Genomic DNA, 26,822 nt, shown 5'->3' with positions numbered 1-26,822 from the left:
TCAGACTAGCTATTGTTTTTCCTACCATATACAGAGATTTCCGTTTTACCAATATAGATCTTCAAATTGGTCATTAATTAGGGCCTCATGGGACTCCTATACCTCCTGGGCTCCCTGCAGCTGAAGGGTTTGCTTCCTCTGTAGTTACGCCCCTACTTGACTGTTTTACTCGAGTGCTATTCTTACATCTGCCACTAGGCAGGAGCTTCCAAAATGATGTTGCAGGATTTCAGGAATGCAAGGCTGAACATAAGTACAGCCCTGAACATATTGCTGAAAGGACATCTACCAGGATGCCCATAATCAGAGAAGCTGATCTGTGGAGAGACCTGGAGGTTCTAGAAAAATAATATATGAGGAGGGTGGGATCTACTGAGATATAATTAATCCTTACTGGAAGCAAAACTAGCCTATTGGGTTTATTTAATGTTAACATGATTTTCTAGTAGACTTACGGTATGAAGATCCAAATTATGGAAAGATCCATTATCTGCAAATCCCAAGTTCCAGAGCATTCTGGATAACAGGTCCCATAACTGTATAATGGTTTAGATTACTCTAATAAACACTCTACGAGAAATCTAATAAATCTAATCACAACAGCAAAAGCAGTTAAGACACTTTGGGGCACATTTACCAAGGGTCGAATATCGAATTCGAAGGATTTAACGCAAATCCTATGATCGATCGAAGGAAAAATCGATCAAAGGATTTTTCTTCGATCAAAAAAACCTTAGAAAACGAATGGGGAAGGTCCCCATAGGCTAACATTGTACCTCGGTAGGTTTAAAAGGCCGAAGTATGTAGTCAAAGTTTTTTTTAAAGAGACAGTACTTTGATTATCGAATGGTCGAATAGTACGATTTTTAGTTCGAATCGAAGGTCGTAGTAGCCTATTCGATGGTCGAAGTATTCAACGTGTTTTTTTTTTTTACTTCAAATCCTTCACTCGAGCTTAGTAAATGTGCCCCTTTGTGTTTCATTGGCACAATATTGATTGTATCATATCATATTATGAATGGTTTATAATGCATTGCATTTTTCTCCACTTCTGTCCAGATATTAAGACTGTTGGGCCAAAAGGTAGGTAGGTAGGTGGTGGGGGGGGTGTTTCTATATCTATAAATATATCTTTGCTCTGTGTGTAATTATGTTGACCTTTTTAACACCCATGAAATCAGACAAAGAAAACAGACAACCTTAAATATTTGTTTTATAAAGTTACAAACAGGAATATAAAGGAATGTGTTGTTTAGAGATTATTGCTGGACAGAATGGGAGCTATATCATACAAACATCTGATACTGCGCAAATGGAAAACAGAGGCGTAACAGAGCATAACGTAGCAGTAAATGGATTCCATGTCACACTCCGCTCCTCTTACACATTAAGCACTAGATTACAATATGTGCGGTATCAGTGTGAATATATTCTCATATCAAATACTGTTTGAGCTATTGCATAGCAATAATGGATTTTATAACTTCAACTTCCAAATGTTTGTACCACTAGCTGATCCTGCCAGCAATGTGATACAAACAGCTACACTGTGTAGATTTGCCACAAAGGATAATCCAGAATTAAAAACCTTTCTCAAAATAAAAACAAAAATCAGCTATACTATATGAAGATTATTCTAGTCATATCCCAATAATGCAGTGCAGTAGCAGAATGAGCACATAAAGGTGCTTGGCCTTTAGATCTTACTTTGTGTCCCTTTTTATGTTCTAAGAGAAGGTCTGAACATGAATGATTTTAAAATGTTTTAATTATCTCTGGTAAACGTCTAAGGTGATAGAAAATGTGCACGTGGATTACTATAAAAATGTACAACAGTTCTTTAGAATAAAAATTTAGCTGTATGTACAAAACAGCTGATATGCAAAATATGGATATGCATTATCTTCTTGGTTTTGGCATTTACCAGATTCTATGGAACTGTAACTCAGAATGCAGTTATATACTTGCCTAAACTGCCATTACTTGAGGCTAGCTAGACACATTGGGGCTCATTTATCAACACTGGGCAAATTTGCCCATGGGCAGTTACCTATAGCAACCAATCAGTGATTACCTTTTTGAAGCCAGCTGCAAGTAGAAGAATGAATGCAGCAATCTGATTGGTTGCCATGGGTTACTGCCCAGTGTTGATAAATGACCCCTAATTGTCTCTTTTCATCTGAGCTCTTTAACGGTTATTATCCACTTTATTAGAAGCTAGAAAGGGACATAACCATAAATGTAGCAGATTCCTTTTAAGTAGTGTGCTTGTCATCTGTAGAATCACAAAAATAAAAACTTGTACATTGGACAGTGATTGTAGCGGAACAAATGGCTTGAGATTGATGGCGCGTTAATTGCCTTTAGCTGGACAATCGGTGAATCAAGGTATGTTGGTAGTCTATTGCACATTTTGTCTGAGCCACTTGCACATAAACCTTTACAAAAAGTTCCAGTGTTAATAATTTGTTGCTGCTCTCGCTGCACAAAGTCTTCAGTCCTTCTGCCCACAAACTCACAGAGCTTTCTTCAGTCAGATCCTTTTTCATTATTAGTCTTCATCAGAATCCTAAAAAGCAGGCACATAATGAATTCTCATACATCCAATTTTTCTAAGCATTGCCATGAATGATTACAAGCAGTTTCCTAAGATTTGTCAAATACACAAGGCTGACAGGCAGTTTCTGTCCCTGGTGTCGGAATCATTGAGAAAAGCAGACCATTTTGGCTTAAGCCAACTGCAAAACCAGGGAGTACCACTTATGCCTTGGTTGAAGCAGTGTGTGTATTTTTAAATAAGCATTGGTTGGAATATATGTCTGAAGCAGTGGCTGCTGTGAATGAAGTATCATCAATATATAATATCAATATAAAGTGCAGTGGAATATGTTGGTGCTATATAATACAATTACGCTTAGTGCAACACTGTATCTGCACATCTGCTTAATTAATGCAGCATAGGAGTGCCTTCTGTCTGTGTCTTTTCAGAATGAATGGCAAGATAAAGGCAAGCTAAAAAGGTTTGGTGTCTTCTACTACATAAAATAAGAAGATTTTAGTTCTTGCTTATTGGAATATAAAATAAATATTGGAATCTAAAATATTTGAATCTAAATGAATCATAAAAGGGGTGTAGTTTCTTTAAATATGTACAACTTGCAGGGCTATGAAACCTGTAGAAACTTGCCTTAGGTATTTACCCTGTTTGAGACACAGGTGAACATTATTATCCATCAAGCAAATTTGGATTTCTGGTGACCATATGGAAATTGTTTCATCTGAATTTCCTATGCAAATGCTACATTAAAGGGGTGGTTCACCCTTAGGTTAACGTTTAGAATGTTATAGCATGCATAATTCCAAGAAACTTTTCAAAAGTTTTCAATTATTTATTTTTTATAGTTTAATTATTTGCAATATTCTTCTGACTCTTTTCAATTTTCAAATGGAGGTCACTGAACACATCTTAAAAAACAAATGCTCTGTAAGGCTAAACATTTAGGCTTTTTGCTAATTTTTATTAATTATGTTTCAATTCAGACACTTTCCTATTCATATTCCAGTCTCTTATTCAAATAAATGCATGGTTGCTAGGATCATTTGGACCCTAGCTACTAGATTGCTGAATGGCAAACTGTCGAACAATTTTTCTTCAACCGCAAATGGGCAAATTCGATGTAAAAAAACTTCGAAAATCGAATTGATTTACTTCGACTTCAAATGTCGAAGTATTTACTACTTCGAAATCGACCCTTGATAAATCTGCCCCTAAATGTTAATTTAAAAATATCAAGAAAAGTCAAGTGGTGTCAGTTTGTTAGGCACCCCCTTCCCAGTAAACCATATCTCTTACTTTTTACCCTAGGTTCCAGTTCCAATATGATATCTGGATTAAATGGCTGCCCTTGTGCTCAAACATGGATAGTCCAGCTGGACTCAAGATATCACGTCATACTTTTTTTTTTTTCCCCGCCAATAACCTATATTATGTATATACAAGTGTCACTAGACCAAATAGATTTCTGTACTGAGCCCAACTATAATCAAATTGATCACTTATTATTCAAACCAACAGGATGAGCCTCCAACAATATTTGTTGTTGTTGATTAAGTATGTGCAAACATTAAATTTTGCTATGTGTGCAGTGTAATAAATAAGTCAGAGAAGGTACTGATTTATAAACTGTTCATGTTTGAAAGCGCTCTCAGAACCATGTTGGAAATTTTAACCTATGGTCATGTGAATGATTTTGTGTTGTGGGTACATGAAAGAGTGCATAGCTTAGAGGGTTTTTTAGTTATCAAAAATATTCAGTGAAATAATATTCTGCGAATATTCATGTTACTTTAATGACAAATGGTGATTATGTTTGTTCTTGCACTTTGATAAAGTCTGTGAAATCAGCCGAAACATTAGTTGCGCCTTTGAGGGCATTGTCAAAGAATTTTATTTTTTCCTGCTAAATCCTGTGAATGTGACTTCCTACTATATATATATATATATATATATATATATATATATATATATATATATATATATATATTTATTCTGTGTTAAATTAGGAAGCAAACACTTACGTCAAGGCATCGAAGGCAAAACTTCATAAAGCATCCAGGGGACTGCTCTTGGGGTAATGTGGGGTGCAGTGGCGTATTTTCATTATCATCATAAACACAACTGTGAAAAAAAAAATGCATTTGCACAGAAATAAAAGGTAAAATAAGTGAAAGGATTTAGGAACAATGAAAGCTTACCATGGATCTCTGGGCACTTTTGCAATTTACATAATTTTTTTATTTTTATTGGTTTCTGAGATATTAGCATTTTTGGATTTCTAATACCAAATATCTGTTGATTTAAATTAAGAATCAGCAACTCTAGGGTTAACTGAATACAGTAAGTGCATACCCAGAGCTGAAGACAACCAAGCCTTCCTGGCAGTATAAAATTATTTATTAATGGAAATATCTCATGTAATGAGTGGAAATTGCAAATCTGCTTAGAATTATGTTTTCTTTTATTTCAGTGTTGACATTCCATTTAAATGATTTGTTCATCTTTGTCAACTATTAGTATGTTACAGAACTTTTCAATTGGTCTTCATATTTTATAGTTATAAAATGTCTTTTTCTTTTGCCTCTTTCAAGCTGTCAAAGGGGGTCTCTGTCCCAGCAGCCAAAAAACATTTGCTTTCAATTTGCTATTGTTACTTTGTATTACTTCTCTTTTTATTCAGGCCCTCTCCTATTAAACTTCCAGTCTCTTATTCAATTCACTACATGTTTGCTAGTGTATACTGGACCTTAGCAACCAGATAACTGCTGAAACACCAAGAATTAACAAACTAAAATGAACTAAAAGTTGAAAAATACTTGCCAATGTATGAGTAGGTAAATTTGTTTAAACAATACAGTTGGTGTACAGGCATGGGATCTATTGTCTACAATACTCGGACCACCAGTTTTCCCAACAAGGGATTATTATTTTGAAGCATGATTACTAAAACACATTTTTAAAAAAGTAGGACTGTTCTACCACTAAGACTATATGTGCACAGTATAGCTGGCCAGAGTGTGAGACAATGGAGTAATACAGGACAAGAGGTGTTGACAAACAAGGACAGAGCACCTTTATCATTGAAGGAAATGTGAAAATATTTTAGGACCACTTTAAAGCACATGTAAAGCCTACATTTTCCTACCATGTATATAAGTTGGGAATATCTTCCCCACCCAAGCCACATTATTTGTACTGCATATACCCCCTCTATTTGACAGTGCCATCATGTTTTCCTTAAAAATAGCAGCTTTCAACCAGCAGCCATTTTCCCTCTGTCAAATCATCAGTAACATCGAGACACGTATGCTGTAAAGTTCATGCAGTGCAGAATGCAGGTTTACACAGGAACAACAAACTCTGATAAAAGTTCTACTGGGATTGAGCACTGTAATGGTTAAGATGATCTCTGGAGCGTTGGTTAGGAGAACAAAATAGGATCAGACAGCTAGAGCAGAGTTTCTATGGGAACCAGTAATGCTATCTCTTCATTGGCTCTTAAGACTGGAGGGTTTGTTTAGTAATCTGAGAAGAACAAAGCATGGTCATTACCCAACAGCCAAAGTATTCCTGAGGGAGGAAGCAGTGTGGGTTAGAAGAGGGGACAGGTTTCTAAGTGATTAAGGGGATGCTGCAGCCTTACTGTTAACCTTTTAACAACCAGAGTGGCAGCTATCTAAAGATTTCAAAGAGGCTGTTAACGGATTAAATTTTTGTGGGGGGGTTTACATGTCCTTTAAACCACTTTAACCAAGTAGAAGTTGGATCACCATAATCTTCTCAGTGGAAACTACAGTTCTCTTGCAATACAGTACTCACTATTTAGTAAAATGTCATCTTTTTTTTGTATACACAAAGTTGGTAAAATACATTGAGGTTTATGGAGATCAAGCCAATGAAAATACTGTGCATCTAATTTCACTACATAAGCCAATAAAATACTCTGAATCAAGTATTAGCAACATCTTACTCTTGTGACTCTTCAATAGGTGACTTCTTCCTCCATTTCAGGTTCTTTGTCCTACCCCTATTGATTGATCTTCTCATCCTGATTAGGAGCAGCAGAGACACCAAGGCTGAGGGGATGAATACTAGAGCTGAAAGCAGGATAACTGTATTGAACTGGAAGAAGAGATCTGAAAGAAAGAATGGTACAGGTCATCTACACTTGGTTGGGTGAATTCAGTTAACAGTGTGCAATTTCTGAATAACACTGAATACAGCAGGCATTCTCAAATGTTGTCACCAGTCTATTTTCTTTGCAGCACAACTGATCTTAATAGTATATTTTTATAGGCTTTTGCATTATTTGCCTGTTTTTCTTGCTTCTTTCCAGCCTTCATCACCCCAGCAGTGAAAAAAACTATTGCTCTGTAAAGCTATAATTTTGTTATTGTAATTTTTAGTTATTCTATTCAGGCCCTCTCATTTTCAGTCTCTCATGCAAACCACTACCTGGTTGCTAGGAAAAACCGGAGAGCTTCTGAGCAAAAGGATTTAAAAAAAACACTAATAAATGAATGAATTAATGAATTAATTACAAATAAAGACTAATTGCAAATAGTACCACCATATAAACTCTCTATATCAGTGATCCCCAACCAGTAGCTTGTGAGCAACATATTGCTCTCCAACCCGTTGGATGTTGCTCCCAGTGGCCTCAAAGCAGGGCTTTATTTTGGAATTTCAGGCTTTGAGAGAAGTTTTGGTTGCATAAAAACTAGGTGTATTGCCAAATAGAGCCTCCTGCTGGCTGCCAGTCCACATGGGGGCTACCAAATCACAGCCCTTTTTGGCATCCCCTGGAACTATTTTCATGTTTGTGTTGCTCTATTCTATTCAGTTATTCTATTCAGGCCCTCTCATTTTCAGTCTCTCATGCAAACCACTACCTGGTTGCTAGGAAAAACCGGAGAGCTTCTGAGCAAAAGGATTTAAAAACTAACTATTTTCATGTTTGTGTTGCTCTTCAACGCTTTTTATGTCTGAATGTGGCTCATGGATAAAAAAAAGTTGATTTAAAGTAATTTAAAGATGAACTAACCCTACTAAATCCTATAATAATAATATGGTTAGAAATATTATATTCTATATACACTGGACATACTGCACAAGTAGCCTACAAAAGTTTTCCACTGTAGATGCCTGATTCTGTCTGGGTACCTGTCAATGACACTGCAAATGATCACTGCTCTTTACTACTGTGTCCCTGTGCTACGTTGCTAAGCTTTGGGACTGTCAGAAATCATCAAAACATTAGCAGAAAGTGAGGGTACAACTGTCATAGAAGCTGATGCTACAAGGCTGATTATGAATTCTGATGCAGAACAAACTGGTGTTTATGCTGCTGTGCAATGTCAATAAAATTAATTACAAATCAGCCTTGTACCTTGAATATTATATTATTTATTTTATAAATATATACATACACACTGTATATCGGGAGTTGGTCCCTTAGCTCAGGAAACTGACAGCAGCCCATAGTATGTAATTTGAATCAGCAGCAAAGATGGGGAGCTACCAGGACATATTTTGAAGACAGCTTTTCACTGGTAACATGCTATGGTGGCCTTAGTCTATTAGAATAGCCAAAAGCGTTCTTGCCTATTTCTTTGTTAAAGGGGACCCGTCACCCAAAATTTTTATAACATTAGTCAAGCAAAATTAACTTTAATTACACTATATAAATTATTTGAATCTTGCTTTCTTCAGTTTGGGATTTCAAAATTATAGCAAGCAGGCAGCAGCCGTTTTGTGCACACTGTTATTAAGGCAAGCCTTGCATCATCTCAGAATCTTGTTTGTGCACCAGAATGGGGAACCCGATGTCAATCCCCATGCACTGGCTACACAATTAAATGGTAAAGAGAATGGGGGAATGTGTGGAGAGCAGTGACATCTAGGAAGTGCTGAATGGAAAGTGAAAGTAATTGTCTGCCCCGCCTCTATGCCTAAGGCATAGAGGAGGGGCAGACAATATTTGATTGACAGCTGAGATTTTTAAATGAGCTTACAACAGCTATGAATGCTTTCATAAAAAAATAGAAATTGGATTTCATGTTTCATTTGAAAAGGACATTTATTATACAGATTTGTGTGTCTGGGTGACAGGTCCATTTTAAAGAAGTAGACTAGGAAACTACTCATTTGTATCCCAATGCAGCAATTTCTTACTTTCTATGGTGACGGTAAGCTTGGTCTGAGGAACATTTCCATGCACATCAGGTGGGTTCCACACAATACATGACAAAGTCCCATTGTCTGTGAGTCTTAAGTCTGTCAATGAAATAGAGGCATCTCCCCGTCTCACATCTCCCTCCCAAATTATACGATCTTTGAAAGGACCTTCCAAAATGGGGTATGGTTTGTTCTGGAAGTGTAATATCTGGAGACAAAACAAACAACCATGATACAATGTTCTTGTATATCACAAACATGCGCTTTTGGACTGCATGTTCATAATGGGAAGCAAATGTTGATGCAGTCATTGGTAAATTGCATGCAAGTTGCCTTTTTAAGTCAATGTGGATAGGAACTAGGGATGCACAGAATCCACTATTTTGGGTTCGGCCGAACCTCCCAATCCTTCGCTAAAGATTCAGCAGAATATTGAACCAAATCCTAATTTGCATATGCAAATTAGGGGTGGGCAGAGGAAAACAGTTTTTACTTCCTTGTTTTGTGACAAAAACTCACGTGATTTCCCTCCCTGCCCCTAATTTGTATATGCAAATTAGGATTCGCATTCGATTAAGCCAGGCAGAAGGATTTGGCCGAATACGAATCCTGCTGAAAAAGGCTGAATCCCAAACCGAATCCTGGATTCAGTGCATCCCTTTTAGGAACAGCCTGTCCGACATATCTGGGCAATTTTAGGGCAGATATCTGTCAGTGAGGCCCGTTGGAGGGTCCCGAACACTGACTTTGTTGGCAGCTTTTGACAGCCTATGTATGGCCACCTTGCAGAGAGATCTAGGAGTATAAGGCTAGGACCACACAGGGATGAAACCAGCCCAATGTAGTACGCAGGCTGATTTTAGCACTACAACAGGCAGTAGCCTCATTCTTTCTCCTTAGCAGTGAGAATAGGTTTTTAGTAATCGGTCATTAATAATCCTCATCAGAGCAGTTGTAGTGGCATGTAAAGCCAAATTGTTATGTAGAGGGTCCTAGGAGTCCTGCAGGTTCTGATAAGTGTCATATAAGGTTAAAAAACAACCATGTTTGCATATCAGGCCTCTTTACAAGATGAGACAAAATGTAATCACTTTTCCTATCCATGACTAGTACCTGCAACTTACCGTTACTGTGGAACCTCCATTTAGCTGGCGATAAGTCCAGTCCACAGCAACTATATCAGAAATTGGGTATGAGGAGGTGAAGCTGCACTTAAGCTTAATGGATTTTCCAACCACACCAAAAGCATCGGGATGCATGCTGATATCTATACACAGAACTGGAGGCATGCCTGAAGAAGAGAAGTATGGTTACCATAACAATAATTATAAATTTATTTATTTAAATCCATTTATTCTCTCTAAATAAGAAACCAGAGACAGGAGAATAAAAAAAAAACATTTCACAGTTGTAATAGATTGCCACCATTTGCTGACTAGCCAGTATAGTTGCTTCAGAGCCAACCACTTATCAACAGGCTTAGCAGGACTGCCATGAGTGTGTTGCAACTATTTACAGGTCAAGCCCTTTTATAGAACTGGGTGTAGAATAATAGTGCAGCTATTTAAAGAATAGGCTTCCAAAAATAAACCACAGGAAACACATCATCAAAATTAGTATAGCAAAATCTATACGTCCCTTCATTTCTTTCATCTTGAATGGTTTATAAAGTTATAATGTAATGGATTAAAGTCATGGATTAAACATGGCCTTGAAGGTCATTTCATTTTTTTACTAAAGAATATATTTTTACATTTTAATCAGTCTTTCTTATGGAAGCAGCTGCTGGCAGACAAGGGTATTTTTTTTTTAAATTCTTCAGTTCTCCCTAAAAGGATTGTCAGCACAAATTTAAGGTTTGCCAGATCCCTGCTCCTTTCAAGAGATCCCATCAGGTTGCTGTCAGTGCATGCACATGCGGAGGTCTTTGGCTGACCTGGAACTAAACAGAGTCTACAGTTCTTAATGGCCTGCTGGTAACGTAAAACTAAAAGTTCCACAATTCAGTGTTTTGTATACACCTTTCCAGCACTTCTCTACCACCTAAAACATACCAATGGAAACATCTTGTCTATTACTCCTGTTTCTACTCTATTGAACATGACCAGTGTTTCATAGCCCAAGGAAACATCTGGAGGCAGTATTTTTAGTATATTGATACTGTATAACAAGCCCAACAATGATACAATTTATTCCCTGACTTTGAGTTTAATAGCTTGATCCCACATGTAATGGGCTACATAGAAGCAGAAAGTAAAACTTATAAAGTCATCAAACCCTTTATTTATACTATTAAACAACAAAATGTCAAGGTACATTGAAAATTTAATATTAAAGCGGACCAGTCACCCAGACATAAAAAGCTGTATAATAAGTCCCTTTCAAATTAAACATGAGATCCAAATTCTTTTTTTTTTTTTTTTTTTGTTAAAGCATTCATGCAGTTGTAAACTCATTTACAAATCTCAGCTGTCAATCGAATATTGCCTGACCCTCCTCTATGCCTTAGGCAGGGAGGCAATTACTTTCACTTTCCATTCAGCACTTACTAGATGTCACTGCACTCGCCACATTTCCCCTCTCCATTAACCATTTAATTGTGTAACCAGTGCATGGGGTTTGACATCAGGTCCCCCATTCTGGTGCACAAACAAGATTTTGAGATGATGCAAGACTTGTCTTAATAACAGTGTCCACAAAATGGCTCCTGACTGCTTGATGGAATTATGAATTCCCAGACTAAAGAAAACAAGATTCAAATAATATAGTGTAATTAAAGTTTATTTTGCTTGACTAACTTGATAAAATAGGATTTGGAATATTTTTTTCAGATGACATATCCCCTTTAAGCAATGCCCAATGCCCTTCATGGATATCCTTTCCTAGACATTATCTACCAACTGGATCACACTTCCCTGGATTGTATGGTTTTGTTGTACCTGCAAAAGCATTATCTACCCCCTAAATACACACATACAGAAATTGGCCAGTGTAAGGTCAGCATTAACAAACGGGTTCCCTGATGTATGGAATGCCTTTCTGCTGATAACCCAGGAATGCTATTGTCTAGAACAATGAAATAAGTTAAGCTTTTCATTAACTATTTGTATTTTATAAATCAGTAAACTAAGGTAACTAACTAAGGTAATCTAGTGCCAGTATAATGGTGGAGCCGTCTTCCTATGCTCTTCTTGAACCCTTCTTAAATCTGATGGTACCATCATAAAAAGAGCCATATAATAAGGTTTTGAATGCCCCGTATACACTGCTGGACAATAAGAACAACCTTCAAAGTGTTTCTATCACTTTCATCATTGTTATCATTTCTTAGAATAGCGGCCCGCTAAGATGTCCAAGACTATTGCAGATTTTTTTTTCCCAAGGAAATCAGAACATGTATGTATCACAAACAAAACACATCAAGAAAAGTAAAACAACTGTACCAGAGACAGACGTTTTTACCTAAAAACATTAGTCTGTGTTTTTTGTGTTTGGGGGTCTCTGTGCGCCACATAGTATAGTAAATCCATACATTTTGGCCATCAAAGTATTTAGTAGACCCATTGTGTCCATATTTAGGATGTTTTATGCAGATAAGTTATGAAAAGTGGGGCATATAATGGAGTAAAATGCAAGTATTGTTTTGATTTCATAAGAACAGCTACGTTCAGCATACCTTTACAATTTGGTAGTTTGCAGTAGAAAGATGTATTTACTCATTTTAGATTCTTCAGGATATGTATTTTCTGAAAATATATGGTTTTCTAGGGTCTCCATACTGTTAGGGGGTCTTATGGCACATAATAAATTATTATAAGTATTAGTATAATTATTAGTATTATAATACATACTTATATTGCAGCAGCCAGAGTGTCATCATTGAAAATGTATATGTACTATTTACATTTGCGGATCTCTGTACGCAACATAGTAAATCTATGCATATTGGGCATCAAACTGTTCCATACACCTCTGGCGTTCATATTCAGAATGTTTTCTCCTGGTACTTAATGCTATGTGGGATATAAAATGCTAGAAAATTTAAATTTTGAGGCAATTCTCAGGTATTTCATCAAAACCGACAGTTTTGGGAAAGTATTGCGACTCGGTAGTTTGGAGTAGAAAGACATGGTTACATGGTTCAGTTGAACATTTTTGAGGGATCAACATATCTTTTTGTGCTCTTACCCTGCAAAAAATGCAATAAATGTGTCGATTATTCAGTCTCGGCGTCTCAACGCGAGATACTTTAGTAATCCTATGCACAATGGGCATTGAGGTTTCGTTATTTGGAGTAGAAAGACATGGTTACCAATTTTTGATTCTAAAGAATTTGTACTTTTCAAATATATATAGGATTTATTAACTTTGGAATTCAAAGTGCGTCATATTCTACAGTAGCTCTTTGATATTCGATAATTTACTGCTGGGAGTTTTTGATCTATAGAAGTCAGAAATCTTCATAAATTAGAGGAAAAAAGAAGAAGCACTCAGATGATTCAATGAGGTATACCCAAAGTACCTCCAATCATTTATTGGAGTGGTGTACAGAAATCAAATGTTTCAGGGGTACTTTATCACTGAGACAAAGGGGATGTGGGGTCCCTGAAACTTTTGATTTCTGTACTCCACACTGATAAATGATTGGAGGTTCTTCTGGTACACCGCATTGAAGAGTGCACGTTGAGTCATGTGATAATCTGAAGGTAGCACTGACAAGGCATCGTTTAAAACGTTGCAACAAACCATGGGTGTATTGAACCCTTATACAAGAAATCTTCATAAAACTTTTCATATCTGGTACTGTCACATTCGAGAGACATGGGGCATTCCAAATCAGTTGAATTTTGATGCATACAATATTTTTATGGGATAAATCCCTATATCATGAAAAATAGCAATTTTTCAATTTTTTTGGTGGGTATTTAGAGCTCCAAATCGTGTTCCAGATGTGGAAATTCACAGGCAGATTTAGAAAGCTCAGGTTCTCCCGAAAAAAGTATAGTTTTCCTAGGTAAACAAAAAATCGCCCCACAGGAAATACCCCAAAATGAGAGAGCACAAAATGTCTGGTACAAATTATATGCAAAATTCTGCTGGCACTGTAATTTTATGCCAGAGGTGAAAAACAGATATTTTTTGCCAGTCGACTTTTGGGGTTCAAGCTCCCCTTGTGGTCCAAGTCCCCTTGACAAACCATATGTAAAAGCATTTATTGTGAAACCTCAATTTCACATCCCCTGATTTTTGACATCTTACACTTTTTTGTAGTGCCACCCAATATAAAATTCATATTGCACGGATTTTACATTTTCCTGCATTTTTACACCATTTTTTTCTGGTCCCATAAATATAAAATGGGGGTTTTATTGTATATACACATAAGAAGTGCCCAATTGGAGACCTGCTAGCTGGATGTTGAGCTCAATGTTTCAAAACTCAACCAACCTCTTTGGATGACAGAATGTTTTCATTACAATCTGGCTCTGCTGGTATAGTTCCCAGAATATCAGATTAAAAAAATCAGTGTTCATCACATACTGTATGACACCCTAAAGTGACCTTCATACTGGGTTTCCAGGAGTATCTAGAGGTGGCCATACATAGGGAGATCTGCTAGTTTGGTGATGTCGCCAAATGTCCACCTTGAGCTGGGCGATATTGGGCTTATCCAATCGTGGGCCCTAGGGCCCAACAATGAGAAGAATACAGGCAGTTGGATTGAGGACCACATTAACGAACCAATATGGTCTTTGATCTGACAGGATTTTTAAACCCGCCCAATCAACATCTGTCCGACTTTCGACCAGTAATCGATAGTGGAAATCGATCGGGGAAGCCCGCTGGGGGGCCCCATACACTGCCCAGACAGATAAAGTTGGCAACTTATATCTGTCTGTGTATAGCGGCCTTAAAGGAGAATTCAACCCCCCACGGTGATAAGTCCCCACTGCCCCACTTCCCTGCCTCCCCCCTTGCTAAGTGTTACCCCAGAATTGTGTACCCTATAGGATTACGGACCGCACATGTAAAGTGAGCGCCATATTGGCACATGTGCATTTGGAGCAATCTTCTGGTTCACGACAACTGCGCACGCGCCGGAAGTGACGGAAATTGCCAAAGGGAAGGAAGAAGACAGCGATTACTGACGAAACAAAGATGGAGTCTGTGAGCTCTGCTGCGCTCACTCTCCATGTGCAGTCAGTAATCCAACAGGGAACACAATTCTAGGGTAACACTTAGCAGGTGGGCCAGTGGGGATTTATCACCGTGGGGGGGGGGTTTAGTTCTCCTTTAAGATAACAAATAAGAATCCTCCCAAAATCTAAACCAAACAGGCATTCAAGCTGCAAAAGCAACCACTTTGTTGAGCCCACTGGGAGGGATGGGGCAGCCAAACAGTTTGGGGAACTGTGAATTCCATCCAGGAGGACAAAACGAAGCAGATGAGAGGCCAGCAGAACTGATACAATATAAAGTCCTGAAGGTATCATGCAGTCGACTATGTCTAACCATGTTAAGGCCAGCGGGGCAAAACACAAGAGGCTAAAGACAGGGTCAACTGCAGTGGGAACTGGGTTTGACGCACCTTCTGTTTAAAGACAAATACAAGAGGAAAAAACACCGCACTACAACTCAGCTGTAGGTGAAACAAACACTTTAGTAAGGGCACACTTCGCACTTTCTATTCAAGTTGCAGTCCAAGACTCCTCCCACTCACCAAGAAAAACACAGCACAGACATTGATCGTCCCCACAATAGCCACCGCACTAACAAGGCCAATATTACGGGCAAATGAAAGTTACGCTGAGTACCCCAAGTGGCGAATTACTCACCCGCTAGCAGTAGGATTAGTACCCACATCGTCCCGCACTGACAGAAACCCATACGCCGCTCACTGCCTTTGATCCAGCTCAAACTACAGGTGAATAACTCGGTACCCGGAAGTGACGCGCAGGTGAGGCAACAGGTGACACAAGCGGAAGTGCACACCTTCCAACCTACGCACAATGGACGGTATGTCCCCATATTAAGGCTCTTATTAAAATAATGTCATTAAAAAAACTTCCTTGAGTTGAATCATCTTACGGTGCTCGGTTTTTTTATACGTTATAGGCATATATATGCGACGGTGCATATAGTATATACTGACCTCTAAACGCACAATGATACAGCCACAGACTTTTACATTTAGGGGCAGTCAGAAAATCTTTTTTTTAAATGAATGTAAGTGTATTGGGTTCACCTTTTAAAGGGGTGGTTCGCCTTTAAGTAAACTTTTAGTATGTAATAGAATGGCCAATTATGAGCAACTTTTCCTTTGGTTTTCATTATTTATTTTATACAGTTTTATAATTTTTTGCCTTTTTCTTCTGACTCTTTCCAGCTTTCCGATGGGCGTCACTGACCCCATCTAAAAAGCAAATGCTCTGTAAGGCTACACACTTATTATTATGGCTACTTTTTGTTGCTCATCTTTCTAGTAAGGTCCTCTCCTATTCATATTCCAGTCTCTTATTCAAATCAATGCATGGTTGCTAGGGTTATTTGGACCCTAGTTACCAAATTGTTTATAACGCAAATTGAAGAGATGCCGAATAAAAAGCTAAATAACTCAAAAACCTTAAGTAATAAAAAATGAAAAACAATTGCAAATTGTCTCAGAATATCACTGTTTACATCATACTAAAAGTTAACTCAAAGGTGAACAACCCCTTTAATACTATTTCTACTATAGTGTTTTTGTAACTGTTGAATCAGCGTGTTGACCTACACAACTGGTTTAGAAGCAGTTAATCACTTTTATCTATATATGTAAGTTTTATCTCTCTATTCACAAAAAAAGGTTTACACACACAAGATCACTACAGCGACTACACTGAACAGATCGAGAAGATTGTATCCATTAGTTGTGGGTATAGAATTCGTGTATAGCAATAATTGCAGCTATTGAAATGTTTCTAACTGCATTTTGGAAAAAATGATAGGTATCTTCCCAATTTGGCTAATATGTGGAAGGTAGGGTTGCCATCTGGCTGGTATTTTACCGGCCTGGCCAGTAAAAATGATGGTTGATCCCAATGTTATTAATAGGGAAAAAAGATAAATATGGATGAACTAATAAAGCCTAGATTGGTGATCTTGTCAGATGAGCAGATCTGGCAGTGTATGGCCGCATTTAATTTTATCTGCATCTAGCAATCTTCAATTTTAGGACTGAATTTTAAAAAGTTTAATCTCTTATCAAAGCAAACATATCCTATAAACATCTATAACTATATAACTGCTTGCCATATTCAAGTAATGACTAGTACACCGGAATTTTCATAAAATCTGCCTGAACTTGCAGTTGGGGCTCGCCATTGTGCGCTGCTTATCACTACAGAGCATGTTTGTTTGTGTATAAAAAGGTATTTGCATTTCGGATTAATGCATGAGAACAGACCCGGATTTGTGGTGAGGCCACAAAGGCCCGGGCCTAGGGCGGCATCACCATCGCTCCGGCACATGTGTGTGCGAAAATTGCAGCGCGACATTGGCGGGCGCTAGGACCCTACGACGCAACACGGCCTTGGGGCGCCGAAGGAAGGAATCCGGGCCTGTATGAGAAACACTATGGTATAGATAAAGGGGCAGATTTACAACATTTAATATAAAACGTCTATAAAACTTTAAATTTCCTACCTATGCAAATTGACCTGAGCCGTAGATCCCTAGCGAAGTTTCGCTAGGCAGAAATGAACGCTAGCGCATCTTCACTATTAAATGCTCGCAATGGTGAAGTAACGTTAGTGAAAACTTGCCAGCATTCGGCACCCATGACGAAACTCCACGTTAGTAAATTGGCGTCATCTGAGCGCATTTGCGCCTGACAAAGTGTTGCGACGGGTGCGAATCAGTCGCTGGCGACAATTCGACCTTTAGTAAATCTGCCCCAAAGTGTGTTGGCACTACTGTGCACAAAATGGTGTATATAGTGAATAAAGTACCCCCTCTTGTAAAATATAAGGATATTATAAGTTACCGAGGAGTTTCATGACCATATAAAAACACGAGGCCGAAGGCCGAGTGTTTTTATACAGGTCATGGAACTCCGAGGTAACTTCTAATATCCTCATATTTTACAACTGGGGGTACTTTATTTATTATAATACACAAATTTCAGTGAGTCATGTGACAGAAATGACATCAGAACTCACCGTTTATAAGGATATAATTTACAGGATATTCATGGCTTTTGTGTATTATAATCACTATAATCTACAGACCAGCCAATTCCCTATGGGCCAGACTGTAAATTATATCCTTATAAACGGCGCGTTCTGGCGTCAGAACGCGCCGTTTATATTCTTAAAGAGACAGCAATTGCAGCTGCTGCTCTGTCCTCTACCGTTGCTTCACATCAGTTTAGCTTTCAATCACCACATAATCATTTTCTTACTTCCCACACACGAAACACGCTCCGCCTGTTCCAGTCCCTCCCACATATTTGCTTATCTTTCGCTCGCGTCTCACATCTCGTGCAGCTGCCTCCCTGTCACAGGATTCCTCTCTGCTCGCTCCCCCTCCCATCCACCATCGCATTTGCAAGTCTCGCTCCCTCCTCCCATCCACCATCTCAAATCTCGCTCATTCCTCTCAGCCACCATCTCAAATCTCGCTCACCCCTCCCATCCACCAGCTCAAGTTTCACACTCCCCTCCTTCCCTTGCCTCCGCTTGTCCATCTCAGCTGAATGACGTTACATAGAGCAGGCTCCTGAAGAACGCAAAAGTAATAAAGGTACTGGTATAAAGGGCTGCAGGGGAAAAAAATCAACAAGGAGTGACAACAGTAAAGAAAAAAGTATTGCATTTTGTAAAAAGCAAAGACAGGAATTAAAAAGTAAACTCATAAACTGTAGATTATAATCAATAATGTACCCCCTACTTAAAATTTATAAAGATATTATTAGCACCTCGGAGTTATGTGACCTGTATAAAAGCACTCGGCCTTCGGCCTCGTGCTTTTATATGGTCACATAACGCCTCGGTGACTGATAATATCTTTATAAATTACAGTAGGGGGTACATTATTCACTATATTATGTACAGTAAATCTTTTCAGGCTTATTGGCAGTACTGACACATAAAGGGTGGTAAGCACCTATGAAATAGTATAAACGAGAACAGCACCTTCTTAATGTGATAAAAAGGCCTTTATTCAAACATGGCACAGACCAATAGTAGCAAAGTTTCAAGCCATCTCTGGCTCTTTATCAAGCTAACACACCTGGTCACAAAGATTTCCTTTTAAGCAAGTAAAAACAGCGCCATCTATTGACTTAGTAGCAACAAAGTAACAGCAATTTGTATATAATATAAAGCATACTTGTATCCATTTTAAATGTAGCCACTTGGCAAAAAAGCTATTCAGCTTTTCTTCAATAGAATGTGCTGGGGTCAATTACCTTTAAAAACACAACAATAAAAAATACTATAAAAACCAACTGAATATCTTTTTTCATAAAATAGTATGTAACTCATACTCTCTATTTAGGCCATTAGGCGTGAGGGTTTCAAGGCGACGAATCCAAAAGGCTTCCTTCTTAAGTAGCCTTTTCGCTCTGTCACCCCCACGTCGTAATGGGGGGACATGGTCCACCACTTGAAATTTAAGCTGGTGTATCCCATGTTCCATCTCCACAAAATGGCCCGCAACAGCTTGATCAACCTTTTTTGTTTTTATAGCAGATTTATGCTCTCTAATTCTATCTCTGACCTGGCGAGTGGTCTGTCCTACATACAGAAATCCACATGGGCATTTTATTACATAGACAGCAAACATAGTGAGGCAGGTATAATACCCATTAATATTAATCGGGGTACCTTTTCGGGGGTGGTAAACATGGGGGCCTTTAAGGCAATTCGTGCAACAGTTGCAACTCAAACAAGGAAAAGTTCCATGTTTTTTAGACTGTAGTAGCAACTGAATATCCTTTTTACCACCAATGTCAGATTGCACCAAGGATGACCCAATTGTACGGCCTTTTTTATACGACATCATGGGGGGTGATTTAAAGCTCGGGATATTTGGAATCCCATCCCTCAATACCTGCCAATGTTTATGTAGAATATTGGCTATCTGTGGGCTTATACTGTTATATGTAGTGACAAACGGTATACGATCCATCGACTTACGAGGACGTCCCTGTAACATATTCTCTCGACTAGAGAGTTCAACTTCCGAACGCTGTTGGACCAATAATGAAGCAGGATAACCTCTGTCAGAGGTTACCTATGAAATACTCTGATTGGCACTATAGTTTTCTACTTGGTGTGCATACTTTACAATACTACACTTATAATTTTGCAGGAAATGTCAGGAAAACTTTTCCAGTTTAACAATTTATTTTTACTCTGAAACCATTCTGTAAAAATGATTAGTGGAAAAAAAGTTGTCTTAAAAAGTACATACATTTCACAAAACCTGGGCAGCACTAAAGGGCATAGCAAAAGCGCTACTGACTGCAAGGGGGATTTGTCCTTTAAACATGCACATCTCCTTTGCCCCGCGTGGACGCGCATTGCTTCTTTGCGCAGGCGAATACGTGTGACGTCATGGCGCAGTGCGCATGCGCACACGGACTGCCTTATATAACAGCGCCTCCCCCTTCAGTCTTTCTCTTGGTGCCCATAGCAGCTACAGGCGCAACCTCCCATCCACCCAGTTGTAAAGAATTTTGTGTGTGTTGTGTATTTACTTTTGTTCATTTACTTATGTTTTTACATTTATAAAAAAAAAGGAAAGTCTACACTTGTGAGCATTTAACTGAATGTAAGTTTATCTGTAAGTGTAATTGTCACAGCATGGCGGTTATTGATCCTTTGCCTGTATTTGGCATTGTCATAAAAGGGGACACCACATGCCCACTGCACGCAGTGGTCGGCATTCGGGGTAGAAAAATAAGTTGTTATATAGTTGACATCTAACCAGATGTGTTTTGAAATTGGCAAGGATCTGGTAATATAAAGCTGTGGCCGACCTTCACCCACAATCCTGTTTCAGTGTGTTTATTATAACCATGAAGTTAAGGGGTATCCCTATCGGGGCAAATTTTTGGGTTTCTTAGATGATAGACATCTTCACAGTCCTCACTTAATATTTGTGAATGTGGCATTTTTGTACATGTTAAATTGTTTCATGTACCAAATTTATGAATTCTGAATACTATGTATGAATCACACAGATTTGTCAGGCAATTTGAAGTTGGTGTAAACTTGTTAGCACTAACTTCATGTTATTGGCAATAATACAATCATATAAGGGCTCATTTATGTCCACATTGCAGTGAGGAAATTGCAGTTTTGACTGTAATCATGTTTTTTGAATGAATCTATTTACTCTGGCTCTGACCCTGGTCGGGGGTGGTGGTAATTGCAGGGTTTCCCTGCCCCAATAGGCGCAGCTGCACTTGATTCAGAATGGAAGGACTGGGGGGTGTTGAGCGCAACTATACAGAAGTGCAAGTAGTGCATTTGACCCAAGTTTTACACACAATTGTCTGATGAGAAATTAAGGGGACCATAACTGCACTTGTGGGGGTGAATGAGCCCTATAAAGTTAAATTGAAGCAGTTATTTTGACTTTAGATGTTAAAAAAAGCATTTTGATGTTGGGTGATGTAAAAAATGAAACTGGCATCATATGTTTCTGAATTTGTCATTAGAGAATATTCTGATGAATCACAAGTTGGAAGTCAGCTGCGTGTGTAGGTCCAGTGTGTTTAGTGATCCCTGGACATGGCGTAATCCATGAGCCTTATACCACCAGTTCTTAGATCCCCTACTTCAGTATCCATGAATGTTGGACTATGCTGGTCCATTTGATTTTCTCCAAGAATGGTTGGATTAAAAAATCAATACTCCTCTTTCATCCAAAGATCAAAACAGGTACTACCACTGCTCTGTATACATTTGTATTGTAAACAAAATGTGCTTTTCCCCAAGGCCTTCTCTTTCTCTCTCACCTTCTATTTTCCTCTTTTCTCTCTTCCCTTTCTTCTCTTTTGATTTCTTATAATCTTCTTGTTTTTTTTTTTTTGCATCAATATTAATGTATCAATGTCACAATCAAGTCTCCATACAATATATGCGCCTCTTTAATAAACAGAATAGAAAAATGTAATGCTATTTAGCAGGCCCGGACTGGCAATCTGTTGGTTCTGGCAAATGCCAGGGGGGCTGCTATAAGGTGCCATTGGAAGTCAGTATTTAGTGGGCTGGTAGGGTCTGTTTGGGCTTCTTTGTACCTGAAATGCCAGAGCCTTTTTAATTCTCAGTCCGGACCTGCTATTTAGGCACACTATGATGCTTATGACACCGCGACTTCTTACCTTGTTTCTATAACTTGTTTTTATATCATATCATTGAAATAAATAAAAACAGTTTGATAAAAAAAAAATCAACAGTCAATGCACTTAAATCACTGACAACAGTTATATTGTTGAATCCTTCTGGTCAGGTTCTGTTAGTGTCAGACACAGGATAAACATCAAAAACCTTTCTCAAATACATACATTTTATCCATAAAAATAAGACTGAATATTGATAGAGAAAACATTTCCTGTTTTAAAGCCTCTTTATATGTTCATTAATGTTATTGCTGCCACCTACTGAGTTACAGAAGTAGTGAAGATTTGTTAAAAATATTAAAGGAAATAATACTAAAAGATGAGTCACATAAAACTAGCTGCTTGTATTTGCTGATGGCCATAGTATTTCTGCCCTACATTATAGTTGTCCTGTTCAGTCTCCTACAAATTGCACTTGAATTTCCCTGAACATAAACAGTAAGGACAGTTTACAGTATATGAAGAGAGATTCTGTTGCAGAACCACCTTGATTGAAATTCTAAGGTAAGGACTTTATTATACATCCAGGACATTTTTTGATAAACATTTAACACAGAAGTAATGACACTGACAGAGATTTACACATAGCAAGATAACATATTAAAGGAAAACTATACCCCCAAAATAAATACTTGAGCAACAGATAGTTTATATCAAATTAAGTGGCATATTAAAGAATCTTATCAAACTGGTATATATAGTTAAGTATGCCCTTTTTACATCTCTTGCCTTGAAATACCATTTTGAAATACTAAGAAATACTACAGCTCTAACTATAACAGGAAGAAGTGTGGAAGCAAAATACAGAACTCTGTCTTTTAATTGGCTCATGTGACCTAAGAAGTATAGTTGTTTTGGTATGTTTAGGGGCGGCCATTATTTTTTAAATGGCAGTTTTCTATTTATGATTACCCAATGGCACATACTACTAAAACAGTATATTATTATAAAAATGGTTGATTTACATGAAGCAGGGTTTTACATATGAGCTGTTTGTTTGCAATATATTTTTATAGAGACCTACATTGTTTGAGGGGTATAGTTTCCCTTTAAGTGAGTTCAATGTCACATGGATGGATGGATATATAATAGTATTCCAACTGGCAGCAGTCTAGCATTCCACCATGAGATGGAAAGTAAGAAAAATGTAGGTAATGCGCCTGATCTGCCCTGACCACTCCTTACTGACACCATCTACTTTTGGATAAGCCCTGCCCCTGTTGGGGTATATGAAACTTGATTATCCCACGTAAACAGGGATACATAAGAGATAAAGATGGTGTAAGTAACAATTTATACCAGGGTTGCCCCTCATTATTTCCTTTAAGATGAATTATAAGTATTCTCAGATATGCTGCTTGGACTTTGATCTTAAAACTAGCAGTTAAACTGCAGGTGGCATAATAAAAAAAGCCAGTTCTAGGCAGACCCAGTTTTAGAGTTATTGCAATATATTAGCAGAAATCAAATCTATCACACATTGCAACATGTTTATATACATTTTTATTTCTCTATCAAATTGCACTTAGTAAAAAAAACAACCATAATAAAATAACGTTATTTCTCTATATATGCATTATCTACATACAAACTGAATAAAATTTAATAAATGTATTAAAAAGTTAAAGCTGAGAAGAATCTAGGGGACTCATTAATAAACACTGGCTGAATTTGCATCTGGGCAGTAACTAGGAATGCATCGAATCTAGGATTCGGTTCGGGATTCGGCCAGGATTTGGCCTTTTTCAGCAGGATTCGGATTCGGCCAAATCCTTCTTCCCGGCCGAAACTAATCCGAATCCTAATTTGCATATGCAAATTAGGGGCGGGGAGGGAAATCGCTGGACTTTTTGTCGCAAAACAAGGACATCTAAGATGTTTTTCCCTTCCCACCCCTAATTTGCATATGCAAATTCGGATTTGGTTCGGTATACGGCCGAATCTTTCATGAAGAATTCGGGGGTTCGGCCAAATCTAAAATAGTGGATTCGGTGCATCCCTAGCAGTAACCCAATGCAATTCATTTTCTTTTTCAGCCAGCTGCTAATAGAAAAAATTTGGTTGCCCAGGGAAAAATTTGTCCAATGATATTGTAGATTAATCCTAAATGTGTAAAATAATTGTTGGGTATAATTTTCACTGATCACCTCTTTATGAAATATACAGTTATTTGTATTACTAACATACAGCAACTGGTCTCCTCAGTTTCCAAATGGTTACAGAGAGTTGTTACTTTTTGAAACATCAAATTCAAAGGAGCATACAGTATATTTATCCAAAAAAACCTTTCTCGGTTTCAACATTTGTGGCATTGTCTTTGTAATATTTGCATAGGGTTTTGCATACTTATATTTTAGTGTCCCAACTTTTTTTTTAGAAATGGGGTTGTAAATGCTCATTTGTAAAATTAATTTCAGAAAAGGATTCTTCATGAGGAGTGCTATTAAATGATGTGTTTTGAAAAAACATGTTTCCCCGAGACAGAATTCCTTTAAGATAGAAACCCGGCAGACTACACAGAAGCCGAATCAATCCGAGTGCCATCCCGCCGGAGATTTACATTCTAGCCGCCGGGAAGGCAGTTCAGGGAGATTAGTCCCCCAAAATAGCAGCGTGTCTGCCCTTAACAATAAATATAGTGATCTGCTGTTAACAACTGTGATCATGTGTCATTGTTATTAAAGGGCTGCTGAACCTCTGGACTGTTACAATAAGTTCAGTATATAAAATAAAGTATTTCAATAATTTTTTAGCTTTACTTCTCATTTAACAGCAAATTTTTTATGTTTATTAGTAACATATGTCACCACACCAGGACACTGCACATTTGAGCCTTAGAGGGGTATTTATTAAAACTTGTTTCTTTTTTATTTTTATAAAAAAAAAATTTGACCAAACTACCAACCACGAATGGCCTTATTTACTAAAGAATTAGAACAAAAAAAGCATGTGCAGGAAAAGTTATGACAAAATTGTGCAACAATTCGAATTGAGTGACTTTTTTCGAATTGATGCCTGAAACCCACAAATTTTTTGGATTCTTGGACGAAAACCAGCATCAATCAGCCCAAACCCCTTGAAAATCATGAAGGCAAAAAACATCTTCAGGTACATCTGCCATTTACTTTTACATGACTTCCACAGGTTTTAGCTGGAGTAATTTCAGATTTTTAGCAGCTTTGGAACATAATAAATCTCGAAAATTTTAATTTTATTCTTAGTCTAATTATTTGATTTTTTTTCCCTTAAAAACATGACCTTGAGGTTTAATAAATAGGCCCCATAGTGTATTGCAATACAGGTGATCTTTGCAAAAAAAATCCCTACTCAAAATAATGTTTCTAAATGGCATCATTGTACTTCTTTGTAAACTGGAGCTGTGCCAGCAAGAGAAAATCAATGTGGGAAATTCAATATCCAAAAATAGATGGTCTACAAAAATACTGTTTGGAGGTATGATGCTGATACCATCTGGAAATGAGCAAGCTACACTGGGATTTAGTGACAGGTTCAAAGTGCAATTTCCTGCCCTGACTGAAAAAGAAGAAAACTGTGAAAAAGAGCACATCCTAGGTCTGCATTTTCAAAAGATGATGGAGATAACTGTTAAAAATAAGCTTGCTAATGCAGGCTGAAATTAAAAAGAATTTTGTTCCAGAAGCACAGAGCGTAGAGTTAGATAGAACGGAAACAGTTATACATAGTGGAGATACTGTCATGAAATAAAACTCAATATACATATAATTTACACGACTTCATAGAAATAAACAGATAGAATAGTACGTCATTAGAAATTCTTATACAAAGCATACATTATAATCAAATCAACTACTTATGACATTACAATTCAATACAATTATTATATACTCTATCATTTTTATTATTCCCCGGCAAACAATTTCCTTGGCACAGCCATGCAGAAACATTCCATTCCCTGGCACCACCATGCTGGTTTAGTGCAGGTGCCAAGATCAAAAGTAACCAATTAAAGGAGTGGTTCACCTTTAAGTTAACTTTATAGTATGTAGAATGGCTAGCTCTTCAATTGGTTGTTATTAATTACTTTTTTAATAGTTTTTAAATTATTTGCCTTTTTCTTCAGTCTCTTTCCAGCTAAAAATCAAATGCTCTGTACCGCTACAAATTTATTGATACTTTTTATTAATCATCTTTCTTGATCTCCTATATATATTTCAGTCTCTTATCCAAATCAATGCATGGTTGCTATTTCCCTAGCAACCAGATTGCAGAAACTGCAAACTGGAGAGCTGCTGAATAAAAAGCTAAATAACTCAAACAGCACAAAAAAAAATGAAAACCAATTGCAGATTGTCTCAAAATATCATTCTCTACATCATACTGAATTTTAACTTATTAACATTATAAAATGTAACAATTTATAATACAATTGAAGTTTCACACAGCATTTTTTTTTTTGGGGTCAGTGACACCTATTTGAAAGCTAGAAAGAGGCAGAAGAGGAAGGCAAATAATTTAAAAAAAAAAAGAAGAGTAATTGGAAAGTTGCTAAAAAGTTGCTAAAAAGAAGCATTTTTTTTTTGGCTGCTGGGGTCAGTGACACCTATTTGAAAGCTAGAAAGAGGCAGAAGAGGAAGGCAAATAATTTAAAAAAAAAAAAAAAGAAGAGTAATTGGAAAGTTGCTAAAAAGTTGCTAAAAAGAAGCCATTCTATAA

The 26,822-nt window shown here is 37.5% G+C and overlaps 1 protein-coding gene across 3 annotated transcripts; it reads right to left on the bottom strand.

Moving 5' to 3' along the window:
* Window positions 1-1,196: 1,196 nt before the first annotated feature.
* Window positions 1,197-18,344, bottom strand: mpzl3.L (myelin protein zero like 3 L homeolog). 3 transcript variants are annotated; one of them, XM_041568354.1, is made up of 6 exons: window positions 18,251-18,344; window positions 9,859-10,025; window positions 8,732-8,942; window positions 6,528-6,693; window positions 4,579-4,678; window positions 1,197-2,569 (listed from the first exon to the last, which is right to left on the bottom strand). In XM_041568354.1, the coding sequence occupies exons 2-6, from the start codon at window positions 10,021-10,023 to the stop codon at window positions 2,552-2,554; spliced, it is 660 nt and encodes a 219-aa protein (XP_041424288.1). In that variant the 5' UTR covers window positions 10,024-10,025; window positions 18,251-18,344; the 3' UTR covers window positions 1,197-2,551.
* Window positions 18,345-26,822: the final 8,478 nt, after the last annotated feature.

Source organism: Xenopus laevis, chromosome 7L, assembly GCF_017654675.1.
Source record: "Xenopus laevis strain J_2021 chromosome 7L, Xenopus_laevis_v10.1, whole genome shotgun sequence".
Taxonomy (NCBI): Eukaryota; Metazoa; Chordata; class Amphibia; order Anura; family Pipidae; genus Xenopus; species Xenopus laevis.
Note: the sequence above shows the minus strand (reverse complement) of the source record. Positions and strands in the feature narration are given on the sequence as shown.

Excerpts from the sequence above, each read along its gene's own strand:
- mpzl3.L (XM_041568353.1), bottom strand. The coding sequence starts at position 18,222 with ATGTGGGAGGGACTGGAACAGGCGGAGCGTGTTTCGTGTGTGGGAA. Across the intron at positions 10,026-18,176 it reads GCGTGTTTCGTGTGTGGGAA|GCATGCCTCCAGTTCTGTGT; the intron begins GTAAGAAAATGA and ends TCTCTTCTTCAG. Across the intron at positions 8,943-9,858 it reads ATGGAGGTTCCACAGTAACG|ATATTACACTTCCAGAACAA; the intron begins GTAAGTTGCAGG and ends TTTTGTCTCCAG.